The 15,962-nt window shown below is 39.0% G+C and overlaps 1 protein-coding gene across 1 annotated transcript in view; it reads right to left on the reverse strand.

Moving 5' to 3' along the window:
• LOC143299028 (clathrin interactor 1-like) overlaps positions 1-15,962 on the reverse strand; it is a 49,435-nt gene that overhangs the window by 13,341 nt on the left and 20,132 nt on the right. The window contains 4 exon segments of the mRNA XM_076612113.1: positions 6,519-6,654; positions 11,422-11,493; positions 13,439-13,525; positions 14,902-14,976. Coding sequence (XP_076468228.1) covers positions 6,519-6,654; positions 11,422-11,493; positions 13,439-13,525; positions 14,902-14,976 — 370 coding nt within the window.

Below are 15,962 nucleotides of genomic sequence, written 5' to 3' on the forward strand. Positions count from 1 at the left end.
AAAATGTTCAGTTAGAATGAACATGGTGTCATACATTGAGAAAAGAATCAGAAACAAACTTGTTTTATGTAATTAGTAAATTTATGTAATAAAATCATTTGCATTATTTACCCAATAAACTGAATAATAAATTCAATATCTTCTGATTAATATGCATGAGCAACTTGCCTCTAGAACAAAAAAGAAATGAGAAAAAGAATGAACCTTTATGATTTTACACTGTACACCTGCAAGCAGGAAACACAATGAACTGAAACTGAACAGTGAAAAGAATGCTCCAGGGTTCACCCAGGGTGGCTGGACAAACAAGAACAAAGGTAAGAAAAAGGAAAATGGGAGTTGGAAAAGAATATAATCAGCACACTCATGCATGGGAAATGTTTCCTGATTTCCACTACAGTGTAGACACCTCTAAAGTGCTATAATTTATATCACTGGAGCTTACAGCAGTCATCAATGAAAAATGATGATAAATCGCACCGGATGCAACTGTAACTTGCTGTGTTTTAGTGTTGAGTGCTGGCCTAGTGGTAACACGTCCACACAGGAAGCGAGAGAATCTGAACACACTGGTTCAAATTCCACAGTTGCCAGTATTCCCCCTCTGCACTAGACCTTGAGTGGTGATCTGGATGCTAGTCATTCAAATGAGACGATAAACCGAGGTCCTGTGTGCAGATGCACTTAGCGCAAGTAAAAAGAAACTGCAACAAAAGGGTCTTCCCTGGCAAAATTCTGTAGAAAAGTCCACTTTGACAAGCAAAAAAATTGCAGCCAGGGAAAAATACAGAAAAAAAGGGTGGCGCTCAGTGAAGTGACATGCTGTCCCTGGGGAGAACAACCATAATTTCACACAGAGTAATCTGTTGTGATAAAAAGAGCAATACAATACAATACAATACAATAATGAATGAACAATACATTATTGTGCAGTTTACACAACTGCACCTCTATTTTCTATCACCATTTTGGCGCAACACTACAGAGACTGGAATTTGCACATGCCTAGTAAGACACTGCTTCAGGAAAATGTGGGGATGTGACTACTGCCCAATGGGTGCAACAGCCATGATGTCGGAGCACAATCCTGGTATTGGTGCCTGGTGGACTAAGGGCGGAGATTCTTCCAATCTCCCTGGTTCGACATGAGGAAACTTGATAGTGCCTTAATTCCCTTTATGGTTATACACATGCAGAAGATCAAATATATATGTTTAAGATCCCATAACTATTCAGTTTGTAATGGAAACAGAAACATACTCCTCATACACTCCCAAAATAGAAGATTGGCTGACCATATGGCAGGTCTAAAAATGATCATACATACATGTAGATGCCCAGTCATGGAATGGAATACAAGTGAGCATGGTAGTTGTAGCCCATTAATGCAGAAACGACTTGTCATGTTAGCTACTTGAATCACTGACATTAAAATAATATTTTTAGCTGAGATTCAGAATAATTTTACATGGGCTAGATTTCTCAAAGTGTTTGACAACAACAAACAAAAAAATCCAAATTACTGGTGCAGTAAAACAAGAAAAAATGCCCCAAACAATGTTTAACACAGAGAATTTAAGTGTGTGATGACAGTGCAGTCAGAGAACTTTTAACCCATTTCATCATAAGTAATTTTCAAACAGTGAAGTCAGAAAAACAAACAGTAACATTTCTTTCCAGAATGGACTGTTGTCAGCATTGGTGTGCACGCTGTAAAGTAACTGATGAGGCATGTGTGCAGGATAATTCCAGTTTGTATGTACTATGACAAACAAGAGAAAACTATAAGTGTGCTTCAAGACACAAGTTCCTTGTCCTGCTGTCTCTGTAAGCATACACTTTGATTATGGAGAGCACAAGGTGCCATAAGCAATAAGACATCTCCCTTCAATTAAGAAAGTTAAGCAGACAAATCAGTTTTCGTGCACAAGAACTGAAAATGCTGTTTAAGATGCAAGATCCTCATCCTACTGTCTCTGTAAGTCTACACTCATGTCACATGGGATGTCCCTTGTGACAATGGATGCAATGTATAAAATGCTCTAACATTCATTGGGTCTGCAGCAGAACCTCATGCTGTTTATCATATAATCACTGTCACGACCATCACAGAAAAACAATAGGTAAATGTTCATAACAGAACATTTCTTCTTGTCTGGCGGATATGTAAATGAAAATGAGACCTCAGCATTTTGTAAGGTTTGTGGCGTACATGGTTCTTTGCATTACTTTCCATAAAATTTGCTATAGAAAAGGTTTTCTCAATCTTTCAACCAGTTTTTAAGGAGATAAGCGTGTGTGATTGTGATTCTTTTTTGTTGTTTTTACAACAGGCTCTGGCTTTTGTGTGAATAAAATCCAGCAAACTATGCACCTGAAAAGATTCTGTCATATTATTTCATCTGATGAAATAACATTTGTAATTCTTAAAAAAATATCACTTATAAAACTGACAAATTCAAATGAAGTGAGACAAAAACATTCCCTTATGCTGCAAAGGCCAGGCATCCTAGACACTAGAAAAACATACTTCCAATACTTTGTAAACAATGGTTTAAGCAAAAGGAATAAATACGTTGAAATCATGCATCTGAGATGAACACTGAAAGTATCATCAATGCATTTTGATCCTTTACATGAAGAAAAAGTGTTTGGCGCATGAGATGAACACAGAGTATCATCAATGCATTTTGATCCTTTACATGAAGAAAAAGTGTTTGGCACATGAGATGAACACAGAGTATCATCAATGCATTTTGATCCTTTACATGAAGAAAAAGTGCCAGAGTATCATCAATGCATTTTGATCCTTTACATGAAGAAAAAGTGTTTGGCGCATGAGATGAACACAGAGTATCATCAATGCATTTTGATCCTTTACATGAAGAAAAAGTGTTTGGCGCATGAGATGAACACAGAGTATCATCAATGCATTTTGATCCTTTACATGATGAAAAAGTGTTTGGCACATGAGATGAACACTGAGAGTATCATCAATGCATTTTGATCCTTCACATGAAGAAAAAGTGTTTGGCGCAAGTCACAAAAGAGCATTCCAGTCCCCCCAAGCTACTCATGACAAAAAGTAACCACCAATACATGACCAAAGAGAATGATCAGCGCATGCACTTTGGGAGTGTAAAGGCAGGTGATAAGACTGCCGGACATGCCCAAGAATATCACACAGCCGTACACACCTGAACTGGCTCTGAACAGGAACCACCTTACATTGCCTTGCATGCCTAAATACAGTGTGTAAGTGTTAGCAGTGTCATCACATTGTCTCACATGCCAAAACAAATCTGTAGCCTCTGTTATTACACACAGGCCACTTGTCACTGCCCTGCATGCCAAAGCACAGTCTGTCAGCACTGACATCACAGAGAACACCTTACAATAACACAGCCAAAGCACAGTCTGTCAGCACTGACATCACAGAGACCACCTTACAATAACACAGCCAAAACACAGTCTGTCAGCACTGACATTACAGAGACCACCTTACAATAACACAGCCAAAGCACAGTCTGTCAGCACTGACATTACAGAGAACACCTTACAATAACACAGCCAAAGCACAGTCTGTTAGCACTGACATTACAGAGAACACCTTACAATAACACAGCCAAAGCACAGTCTGTTAGCACTGACATTACAGAGAACACCTTACAATAACACAACCAAAACAAAGTCTGTTAGCACTGACATTACAGAGAACACCTTACAATAACACAGCCAAAACACAGTCTGTTAGCACTGACATTACAGAGAACACCTCACAATGACACAACCAAAACACAGTATGTTAGCACTGACATTACAGAGACCACCTTACAATAACACAGCCAAAACACAGTCTGTTAGCACTGACATTACAGAGACCACCTTACAATAACACAGCCAAAACACAGTCTGTTAGCACTGACATTACAGAGAACACCTTACAATAACACAGCCAAAACACAGTCTGTCAGCACTGACATTACAGAGACCACCTTACAATAACACAGCCAAAACACAGTCTGTTAGCACTGACATTACAGAGACCACTTTACCATAACACAGCCAAAACACAGTCTGTTAGCACTGACATAACAAAGATCACCTTAAAATAACACAGCCAAAACACAGTCTCTTAGCACTGACATTACAGAGACCACCTTACAATAACACTGCCAAAACACAGTCTGTTAGCACTGTCATCACACATAGACCACTTTACAATAACACAGCCTTCCATACCAAAACATGCAGTCTGTTAGTGCTAGCACTGTCATCACACACAGAACATCTTGCAACAAAACAGCTTCCATGCCAAAACACAAAGTCAAAAATGTTATATACAGACGCACCTTACAGTAAGACAATCTTCCATACCAAAACACAGATTGCAATGTTACACCCAGAACACCTTACAGCAACATAGCCTTGCATGCTAAAACAAACTGTCTGATAATACTGTTATACAATCTTATAGAGTCTTGCATGCCAACACTGTTTGCATTATTGCAACACACAGACCACCTTACAGCAACACAGCCTTGTCTGCTAAAACAAACTGTTCACACTGCTATAATACAGACAACTTTACTGTCTTGTATGCAAAAATTTGTTTGCATTATCATAACACGCAAACTACCTTACAGCAACAAAGCCCTGCATGTCAAAACAGTCTGCCTGTTAACACAGCTATACACACAACTTTACAGTCTTGAATACTAGAACAAACTGCATCATTATAACACACAGACCACCTTACAGTAATACAGCCTGTCATCCCAAAACAAACTGTTAACACTCTTATACACACAACTTTACAGTCTGAATCCCAAAACAAACTGTTAACACTGCTATACACAGCCAACTTTACAGTCTGAATCCCAAAACAAACTGTTTGCATTATTATAACACACAGACCACCTTACACAGCCTTGCATGCCAAAACACAAACACTGTCTGCAGCTTCAAACAAGGCCTCCAAGTATATAACCAAACTGATTCAAGTAATTTCCAGTTTGCAGAACACATCAAATCTTTGGCACACTACAGGCAAAAACACAATGGCACAAAACAGGACATCAAGACAGCAAAAACCACCACAAATAACAAACAAGCAAACTGTCATGCGCAACACTTGTCCACAAAAAAAACAGGAACAAACTGTTTCACAACAAAGAAACAAATCTAGACTGCACTCTGTCCGTGCTGTTGAGGGAAATGGTACACTAAAGCACTATGATATCATTATCATGTAACTGCCATGAGTCAACCCCATCAACAACAAAATCAAGAAATAAAGTGGAAAAATCAGACTATGCTTCCAGACTCAACCAAGAACAAGAAAAGAAATGAACTAATCACCAATGAAGTGTGTTGCAGTAATTCTCATCTGCAAAAGGCACTGACACAGACTAGATAGCTGGTGACAATTACTGCGCTCTGCTGGAGATCACTGACATTTCTGGAATGCAAGGCACTTCTGAACCCAATTTTAGAAGAAAAAAAAATCATTAAAAAAATCCTGCAATAAGGCACACTTATGTACTAGCCTGTCAAATTACGATCAACCTGGCAAAACTCGAGGACACTTAAAAACTCACAAACCCTGGCTTAACAAAACTAACCAACTTTCAACACAGTTCATTTTTGCAAGTACACAAAATGAAGAAAAATAGACAGAAAAATAGACCTTCTCACTCATGAACTGAATTCATCATTATTCAGCGACAAGCCCAATAATCTGAAAATAAACCTCTTCCGACAGGCTGCCATTCAAACTGAAGGTGGCAGTGCTGACTATAATGAGTGAGAGAGAGAGAGAGAGAGAGAGAGAGGAGGGATTCAACAAACCATTCTTTTATCCCCGTACTCTGTGAGAGAGTGGAGGTATTCAACAACGCATCCTTGTTATCCTCAGACCTTAGTGAGAAAGAGGAGATATTCAAAAAAGCATTGTTGTTAGCCCCTGACTACAGTGAGAGAGTGCAGGAGTTCAACAATGCATCCTAGTTATATCCTGACCAGTGAGAGAAAATCCATCCCAGATATCCTCATACTTCAGTGAGACAGAGAGACTGGAGATATTCAACAATCAATCCTTAAGCGATGACCTGAAGTTAACGCGTCCGCCTTGGAATCAAGGTTTGAATCCCGGCACAGTCGCCAGTATTTTCTTTCCTTCCACTAGACTCTAAGTGGTGGTCTGGACGCTAGTCATTCGGATGAGATGATAAACCAAGGTCCCATGTGCAGCATGCACTTAGCGCATGTAAAAGAACCCACAACAACAAAGCGTTTGTCCCTGGCAAAATTATGTAGAAAAATCCATTTCAACAGGAAAGCAATTAAAAAAAAAAACACAGGCAGGAAAAAAATACCAAAAAAATGGGTGTCGCTCTCAGTGTTACAACGCACTCTCTCCCTATGCATAAGAGCAGCCTGATTTTCACACAGGGAAATCTGTTGTGACAGAAAAAAAGAGCAACTACAATACAATATATTGATACCCTTGGACTTACCAGGACTGGCTGGCGAGGGTTTGACCTGCTGCATCTGGTTCATGCTGGGTGTGGCCGGTTTGTTCTGACGACTGGCAGGGTTCAGGGCGTCAAGGTTGATGTCCACTTTGGAATCTGACCAGGTACTTGGCATGGTCTGTTGACACACACAATTCAAGTGATGAAATGATTATCTCCTTTGCCTGCTGTCTCAGTCATGCTCACACACACCCAAATTCAGACTTAAAGCTTTTAACATGTTTACTATCTGACACTATCAAATCTTTCCAACATTTGGCTTTCTTTCCTTTGTTGGCTGACCTCAAAAGAACAAAGATATTTGAACGTGATTCATACCCCTGTGAGAGAGAGAGAGAGAGTGTATGTGTGAATGAGTGAGTGAGTGAGTGAGTGAGTGAGAGTGTGTGTGTGTGTGTGTGTGTGTGTGTGTGTGTATGTGTGTGTGTGTGTGTGTGTGTGTGTGTGTGTGTGTGTGTGTGTGTGAACTTAACAAACACAAACCCTTTGTGTGAGAGACAGAGATAGAGAGAGGAGACATTAGAGCCAGATGGGCAGACAGGCCAGCATGCATACATTTCTGTCTGCATCTACGGAGAGTGGCAACAAAGCATTACTCTATAGGGAAATCAACAGCCAGTTCTGAAAGCAGCAAGATGTGGCAAGAGACAGCCACAAAAAGAGAGATACCTGCTTATAACTTTGATTATCATAAAATAAAGATACACAGCCAATGTTTCTTCCATCAATGTCAAGGCAATTTCTGCAATGCAAATACCAAAATACTATATCAGTTTTATTACTTGCACAATTTCTGCAGTGCTTATTGAAAAGCATTTATATATACTTTAATTGTCATAATCTGGTTTCAAATGAGAATTATCCATTGGTGCATAGACATCAATTTTGAAGGAAATGGAATTATCAGAGAGTGACAACGTAAATTTTGCAGTATAGTACTTTAAAATGACAGCATTAACAACAGGTTTTGGCACAGCCCAGCAAATCAGAAATTCTGGCATGGCTTTGCTGTAGTGGTGAATGAAATGTATGAATATTTATAATATGGTGTTGACTAAAACTAAAAGCACTGTTATTTAGAATTTGATTGACATAACACTTTAATGCCATTTTTTTTACATTATATCATTATTGGCAAAACTACTTATATTCGTGTAAAATGAGAAAAAATACCTTTTGATAATATTTCTTAGTATGCTTAAAAGCATAGGCACAAGACAGAACAATACACATTGTGATTAAAGTTGCGATATCCTGATTTTGATAAGTTTATGCTGAAAACAAGAAAATGAAATATGTTTATCTTTACCATGTAACATAACAAATTTGAGGCCAGAAATTGTGATTCCCATTGGAAACAGTGAGTTTTAACTGCAGCCTATAGGTCGACCCATAATAGAGTCCCACTCATACATGAATGCTCTGATTTTTTTTTTTTTTTTTTTGAAAGATTTTCCCCCAGATATATGTATTCACATCTTACCCCCCCCCCCCCCCCCCCCCCCCCGCCCCCCCAAACACACACCCTACAAAATCCACATCAAAATCAAGCCAAAACTTGCTGAGATATTGCTTCAAACACGATTCAAGGCAGTCGCCATTTGGAAGGAAGTAAGGATTCAAATACTAAACTGTTCATAATGCAGTTACCCCTAAACCACGGATATATATATCCACTGTCAGAAGTGAAAGGCTTAATGGTCACAGAAGGCAGTACATAAGATGATATACCGAACCTACAGTTAACACATATTATGAAATATTGTATGGGTACAGAAAAGAGATATATGGAATGACCATGTGTATAGGGGAATGGGGGGGAGTGTGTATTGCAGTAACAGGTTGTAGGCCAATAATGCAGTGAAGGGGGTTGGGATATATATGCAAGTACCAAAGGCAATGTGTGTAACCTAAGATGACAGGAGTGAGAAGGATGTATCAGATGTATATGAGAGAAAACACACATTCAAGTATTCATGTAAGGAAGTAAAACGCAAGCACTGGAGGGAAACAAAAAACAGGTACACAGAGCAGGGGATGAATGTGAACTGAGTGATGGGGAAGGATCTGCCTTTGAGACACAGACCAAATAACACCACACAACATGTCATTCACACAATGATCACAAGGGTCAGCTCTGAAAGGTAATGACTTAAGAGGAAATGAAGCCATACAATATCAAGCCACTCAGTTTGCTATCTCAGGTCCTCTAGACCTATCTCTGTGACACTGTGAACATGACCAGTCTGTACATTTATTTTCTTTCTGGCAGTCACAAAGCGATCAAAGAGAAACATACTGATCTATTCTCTGTCACTGTTTTGTTTAATGTGGGTTCTGGTTATGGAATGTCCCTTTTCTAAGGCCTCTTCTTGCATCAGTGACCTGATATACTATCCAGAATCATGATTGTGATCCTGAGCTGCAGGTATCCCTGAGAACACATTTTATACTATTATTTTCCAACCCATATATACTTTCACTCATCCCCTACATACACAAGACATCTTGCTATGATTGAAGTATGTTTTCTTCTGTTGTTGTTTTTTTTTTGTTTTTGTTTTTTTCCCCCTGATAGGCTTTTAAGGAGACCGCATTTCTTCCACGGATAGGCTGGTTGACTGCTCGCTCTCTATCTCCTCTCCCTCCCTCACTCTCCCTCCTCTTTCACTGTCTCTCCCCTCCTCTCCCTCACTCTCCTCCCTCCCTGTTCCTCTCCCCTCCCTCCCTCTCTCTCTCATACAAATTTTAAGTTGTACTTCGTGTATCACTGAACACATATTAATAAAAGAAATTTCTTTCTCTGAAGATAAATGACATGAACCCTATTCCTTCAAAAACATACGCATAAGGCTTTATTTTCAGTGATTCCCATAATTCTAGATTATGAAATCACAAAAAGAGAAAAAGAGAGAGGGAGAGAGGAAGAGAGAGAGAGAGGACGAGTGAGTATATGTGTGTGAGAGAGAGAGAGAGAAAGAGAGTGAGTGTGTGTGTGTGTGTGTGTGTGTGTGTGTGTGTGTGTGTGTGTGTGTGTGTGTGGTGTGGTGTGGTGTGGTGTGGTGTGGTGTGGTGTGGTGTGGTGTGGTGTGGTGTGTGGGTGTGTGTGTGTGTGTGTGTGTGTGTGTGTGTGTGTGTGTGGTGTGGTGTGGTGTGGTGTGGTGTGGTGTGGGGTGTGTGTGTCTGTGTGTTTGTGTGTTTGTGTGTCTGCTTGCTTGGGTCAAGCAAAATCAGTCATAATTCATCACTGAAGTCCCAGAGATACGGGATGCATAGTAGTCAAATTTAGAAAGACAAGCAGGCAAAGTAAACCTGATACATCCTCCGATACATGGAACATGTAAAGAGTGCAAGATTTAAAGATTTGACTTTAAGAAAACCCATGAACCTAGTGTATAAGAAAACAGTATGAAGGACCTAAGCATTTCTGCATTTCATATCTACTGCTGTTAGTGAAGCACCTTCTAATGTCAAAGAAGTATAACCATCACATGTACCCATTACACTGGTAACAAGAAACTTCTGCTAAAAACAATACTCGCATAACTATTCTGAAAGAAATCCTGAAACTTAAACGAAGTTCCACAGGTATTTTTAAAGAAATCCTGAAACAAACTTAATATCTGTTCCACAGATATTTTCTCCACTCAAAGATGATGACAGTGGATAGACAAATTGTTTAGTAAAACAATGAACAAATCAACATTCCTGTTAATCTTGTTATTCAATCATTCATTAAAATATAAAACATATCTTTAATATGCCTGTTAAGCTTTAATCAATCATGAATCAGTAAAGAAAGCAAAGAAGAAGTCCTTAACATTCCTGTTAATGTCATTTAATCAATCAGTAAGTAACAGATAAAGTTTGTCATCCCTGTTAATATCATTATTGAATCAATCAACGTTATCAGCAAGACAAGATAACATGACACCATCACAAAATTTGTTTTGTAAGGTACAGGAAATACACAAGTATTGACAGAACAGAAATAAGACCACCAGTACTGGCATACAGACACACTCATGTTCATAAACCATGTCCCCACACTTTCAAACAGCAGCAGGAATGCTACTTTTTTCTAATATTCAATCTGTTCAACGAACCTGTATTCTTGTATCATTTTATCGGTAAAACAACACAAAACCAGCAAGTACCAGAAAATGCAAACATACCAAATGCAATATCTACCAACCCACCTGTTTGGTACAGCATGTACCACAACCTTCAACAGTAACTGACTATATGACATCTATGTTATAAAGCATGCTAAAACCAGAACCACTGACAACCCACATATATATGTGAAAACAACCCTTTGTCCTCAAGTCGTTACTCTGGGCATCAGAATTGTCACAAATCTGAACAACAACTACAGTGATGTTTTAATTCAAGCCTCCTTCAGCATCACAGGAATGGGTCAAAGAAAAACAAAAAAGGAAACAAGCACCATTAAAACAACCAAGTTTTATTTTTCAATACAAAACATCAGCAAGACAAACTTCCACAATCGCTGGTTTGGTTTGATTGTTGATGTTTTTTTTAAAACTGATTTATGTCTGTGTGTTACACAACCAGCCATGGCCTCATCACAATGTGTGAGAGATCATTGACAGTCGACATTTATAAAACAGCCTTTACCTTAGGAAAATGTGTTTACCTTTAAAATTTTGGATGTTCCCTCTGAAAATCAAACCTGTCTTACAATTCTGATGCCACCAAAGGAACAACAATCATATGCAAGCAGGTTTTTCCGCCAAAAGGGGTCCTAAGCCTCAAGCACAAAGCAGTGTGATGCCCAACTATCATGCACCAACAAGGGAGAAAACAACAAGTTGGGTTCACTCAGCGAGTTGGGTAAATCTCACTGCCCAGAGGGACAAACCTTGGGAGTGGCCACTGAACTATCGTCACCAACTGTCTCAGTGGCACAGGTTACAGCGACAGTAGTAGCTGCCTGGTAAGAAACCATTGTCCACAATCACATCTACACTTTCGACCACACAAGAGAAATGGGAACTGCTCCACCCCCTTTTTTCAGAACAACAGTTCATGTACCACTTGTGATATCAACAATGACTTTTTCTGAAAAACAGACAGCTCTTTTGTGGGGAGAAGGGGTGTGTATGTGTATACGATATTACAGCAACTACTTTTGTAATAAGGTACTGATCAACCAGAATCACATCAAAATCACATCAAAATCTCAAATAATTTTGCACCACCATTACTTCGGGATTGTTAAAACACTTCAAATCAGAACATTTTACAAATTATAAGCAATATGTTTAACGAAAGCAATGAACATTTGAATGGGGGAGAATATGAGCAATTCCCATCTCTTTAAATGCACCCACATTATTTGTGACAAAACCCGTCACATAAACACACACACTCCAACCTGAGCGCCACAACAAACCTCTATAAAATCACAACAAAATAATTTGTACATAAAAAACACCAATGCTCTTGTCCTCGGCACAGGTCATCTAGCTCTTAAAAAAAAAAAAATCAAGGAATGTGATTTCAATCTCAATGTGGGCATTTAGACTTTCGCTGGACTCTCCTTTACTACCTTGTAGAAACAAAACAAAAAAAAACAAAAAAAACCAGAAAACTGGACTGTCCTTTACTACCTTGTGGAAACAAAATAAATCAAAAACAAAAAACAAACAGAAAAAAAAACTATAAATATAATTACACACACACACACACACACAGATGTCAGAATTATCAACAAGACAGACTTATAGCAACATTCTGATGACCCAAACTTTTGCTTTTTAGATTGCAACCTTTAATTCTTTCTGTTTGTTTGTTGTTGGTTTTTTTTTTTTTTTTGGTTTTTTTAAAAATTCAAATGAAAAATTGTGAAATCCTACTTTCTGTGATTTTTCATGAAGACATACGTGTAAATCTAAACATATTTCAATGCCTGTACACTATCGCTATGAAAATATGTGCTGCAGAACACCACCAGTATTACTTGTTGATTCTTTCACTTTGCGTCATAGGAGAGTAAAAGCAGTAAAAAGTTAAGTGTGAATCAAAAGCTGCCAGAACCTGTCACGGCACACCTTAAAATTTCAAAACATCACACAAAACTAAATATCAAGGAACTTAACAAAAGAAACTTTCGCGCTAAAGAAGGACAAGAGCATTCAAATGAAAATAATGTTCAGTACACATTCACATCATGTGAAAACACAAGCTGCCCGAATCTCTGAACCTAACACAGCACTCTCACTGCAATCCGGTTTTTTTGGGTTTTTTGGGTTTGTTTTTTTTTTCAGTTCGAAAGACAGACAAGAAGGGGAAAAGGCAACAAAAAATAACAGTGAAATTCCACACAATATTTCACCAGAACTGCACAAAAGATAGTAAATTCAAGCACCCACAAGACCATGATAAAACAAATCTTAAGTATAATTCAATCATTTATTTTTTTTAATTTTAAATGTCTACAGAATTCAACAAATGCCTGATTTCACTGCACGTGTGTGTGTGTGCCCATGCCAACATACACCTGCACATATATGATTAAAATTTCTGTACTACATTTTCATGTCTTTTCATACATTACATATGTGTTCATATGTTGTGCATATTATACATCTGATTACATTTACAAGCAAAAACAAAGTGAACAAAAATAACATGCTTAAAAATCAAAAGAGCTAACTAAAAAATACACACTCTGAAGTGAATCTATCAATGGATAGAATGAAACTTTTGTAACCTCTTTGAATTGCAACACTCCAAATAAAGTAAATATAAGACAAAACAAACAAAACATTCAGAAAAAACACAGAAACAAACAACAAAATAAGTGACAGTGCAGAAAATACTGAGAGAAATATGGATGGAGCAAAACCAGAAACAAAATGAAAAAAAAGTCCCACCTGTGGAGTCAATCCCCATCCTATGTTAGCGGCAGGGGTCATGGGGGTCATAGGAGCCATAACACCAGCCATACCCATACCTGAACCCTGTAGGAAAATAAAAACACTCCCTACTCTACATCCAGCTACTACAAAAACTCAAAACACGCTAACAAACTCAAGAATACTGGCTACAAAACATCACTATCACCTGCACCGAAACAAATTAAAGAACTCCGAAAAAAGCATATTAACTGGAATACCTCAACATCAACAGCATATCCATACACAAGTTATCATAACTGATAAAAAGAAGAAGAACAGCACCACATCAAGACAAGGACATGGTGAGGGTGGGAGGGGAGAGTGGGTTCTGAAAAAAAAAAAAAAAAAAGCATATATGCACATCCACAGTGAATGTTCAAAGCAGGAAAACTACTGACACATACCAAGCAGATGACTTCAAACCATTTCAAAAGAAAGCAGGGTGGGCACAAAAAAAAAAAAAAAAAAAAAAAAAAAGGCAGTACTGCCAGCCACACAATGAACCATTATTCCTTTAAGTCCTATAAGTGGAGTGATGGCCTAGAGGTAAGGCGTCCGCCTTGGAAGTGAGAGAATCTGAGCGCGCTGGTTCGAATCACGGCTCAGTCGCCGGTATTTTCTCCCCCTCCACTAGACCTTGAGTGGTGGTCTGGACACTAGTCATTCAGATGAGATGATATACCGAGGTCCTGTGTGCAGCATGCACTTCCCGCACATAAAAGAACCCACAGCAACAAAAGGGTTGTTCCCGGCAAAATTATGTAGAAAAAATCCACTTAGACAGGAAAAACAAATAAAATTTAAAAAACCTGCATGCAGGAAAAAATACAAAAAAATGGGTGACGCTGTAGTGTAGCGACACGCTCTCCCTGGGGAGAGCAGCGCGAATTTCACACAGAGAAATCTGTTGTGATAAAAAGAAATACAAATACAAAACAAATACACACAGAGAGTGTGTTCCCCCCCCCCCCCCCCCCCAATGGATGCTGGTGCTTTTCTAGCCTTTTTTCTGTCTGTCTTTTTTTTCTTTCTTTAAGGTTTTTTGTGTGTGTGTTGTTTTTTTAATAAAAAAAAGGGGGGGGTTAATAATGACAGGACAGGAGCCTACAGAGATTTTTTTCCTATTATCTTTCTGTTCCTATCTCTATATTAATACCAAGGGAAACTGCACATGGGCAATTACCTAAAATTAAGGGACAAGTGCATGTTACAGATTTGAAAGTAAATGATTACTTATGATGTTATTCTCTCTGTTTTTATCTTAACTTCAAACAGTCATTCATTACAATGTCAGCACACACACACACACACACACACACACACATTCACGCATGCATGCACACACACACTCACACACTCGCACACACACACTCTCACACTCCCTCTCTCTCACAGTCACACACAATATAAGACCAAAAAAACCATGGATGAGGGAATACCTGAGGCATCATGCCAGGAGCCATGTTGGCCTGCATAGGCATAGTGCCTTGCATTCCCATACCCACTGGACCCATCTGTAACACACAATTCACCTTGATGCCAACACTGATGGCACACATGCACACACACATGCACACTCACACACATAAACAAACACACATATATACACATACATGCATTCACATCAGACATATTTTGACACTGCAGGTATCTTTCCCACAGATGAAAAAATGGTGACTGCTGGACCTTTTAAAACGAAGTTAAAAAGGGTAAAAGATGGTTTAAAATCAAATGTACCTTAAGATGAAGATAAAAGCAATGTTTCGAGTCATAAACTCTTTGTCAAGTGATGCGGTGAGGAAGTGCTGGCAAGTCTCAGCAGTCTGTACTGAAGAGGTGAGCATATCTCAGTGACTGGAAACTGCTGCTCTGCTCACTGTTTTGTTGGAGCAGAGGGGGGTGGGAGGAAGATGAGTGTGGGATGCAAGGACAGGAGGGTGGGTGTGAAGAGAGAGAGAGGGGTGTGGGGGTGTCTGTGGGGGACAAAGAGTTTATGACTTGAAACACCGTTTTTATCTTCATCTTAAGGTACTTTTGATTTTAAACCTATTTTCCCCACTATTTCCTGGAGAGGCCAGCCCTACTGCTTGTACTTAAACTCACTGATAGAGCTGACTCCACATATCAAACAGGTGCTGTGGCAGAATCTGTTAGATGTTGGAAATCTGATCCAGTATCTTCACCAGGAATCATGGTTTGAGGCCCTGTTTCATCAAGGTGTTGTGTCTTTGGGAAAGTCACTGTATTCTGATTTTCCTTATTCCACCTACGTGTGAATGCATACCCAACTTTGGTTTGGGTAGGTTAAAATGGCAAAGGGTGATGACTGGGCACTGCCTTCCAATGCCAAGCCCTAAAAACATCGGACTCCCAGAGTCTGCACTAGTGGGTCACGGTTAAGTATGTGTAGTGAAAACAGTAATAAATATGATTATGAATTCACTGCCTAGCTGGTCTTTAAAGGCTAAGGGACATTTAACTTCAACTCTGTGTCTGCCAG

The sequence above is a fragment of the Babylonia areolata genome, chromosome 2 (genome assembly GCF_041734735.1).
Source record: "Babylonia areolata isolate BAREFJ2019XMU chromosome 2, ASM4173473v1, whole genome shotgun sequence".
NCBI classification, from domain to species: domain Eukaryota; kingdom Metazoa; phylum Mollusca; class Gastropoda; order Neogastropoda; family Buccinidae; genus Babylonia; species Babylonia areolata.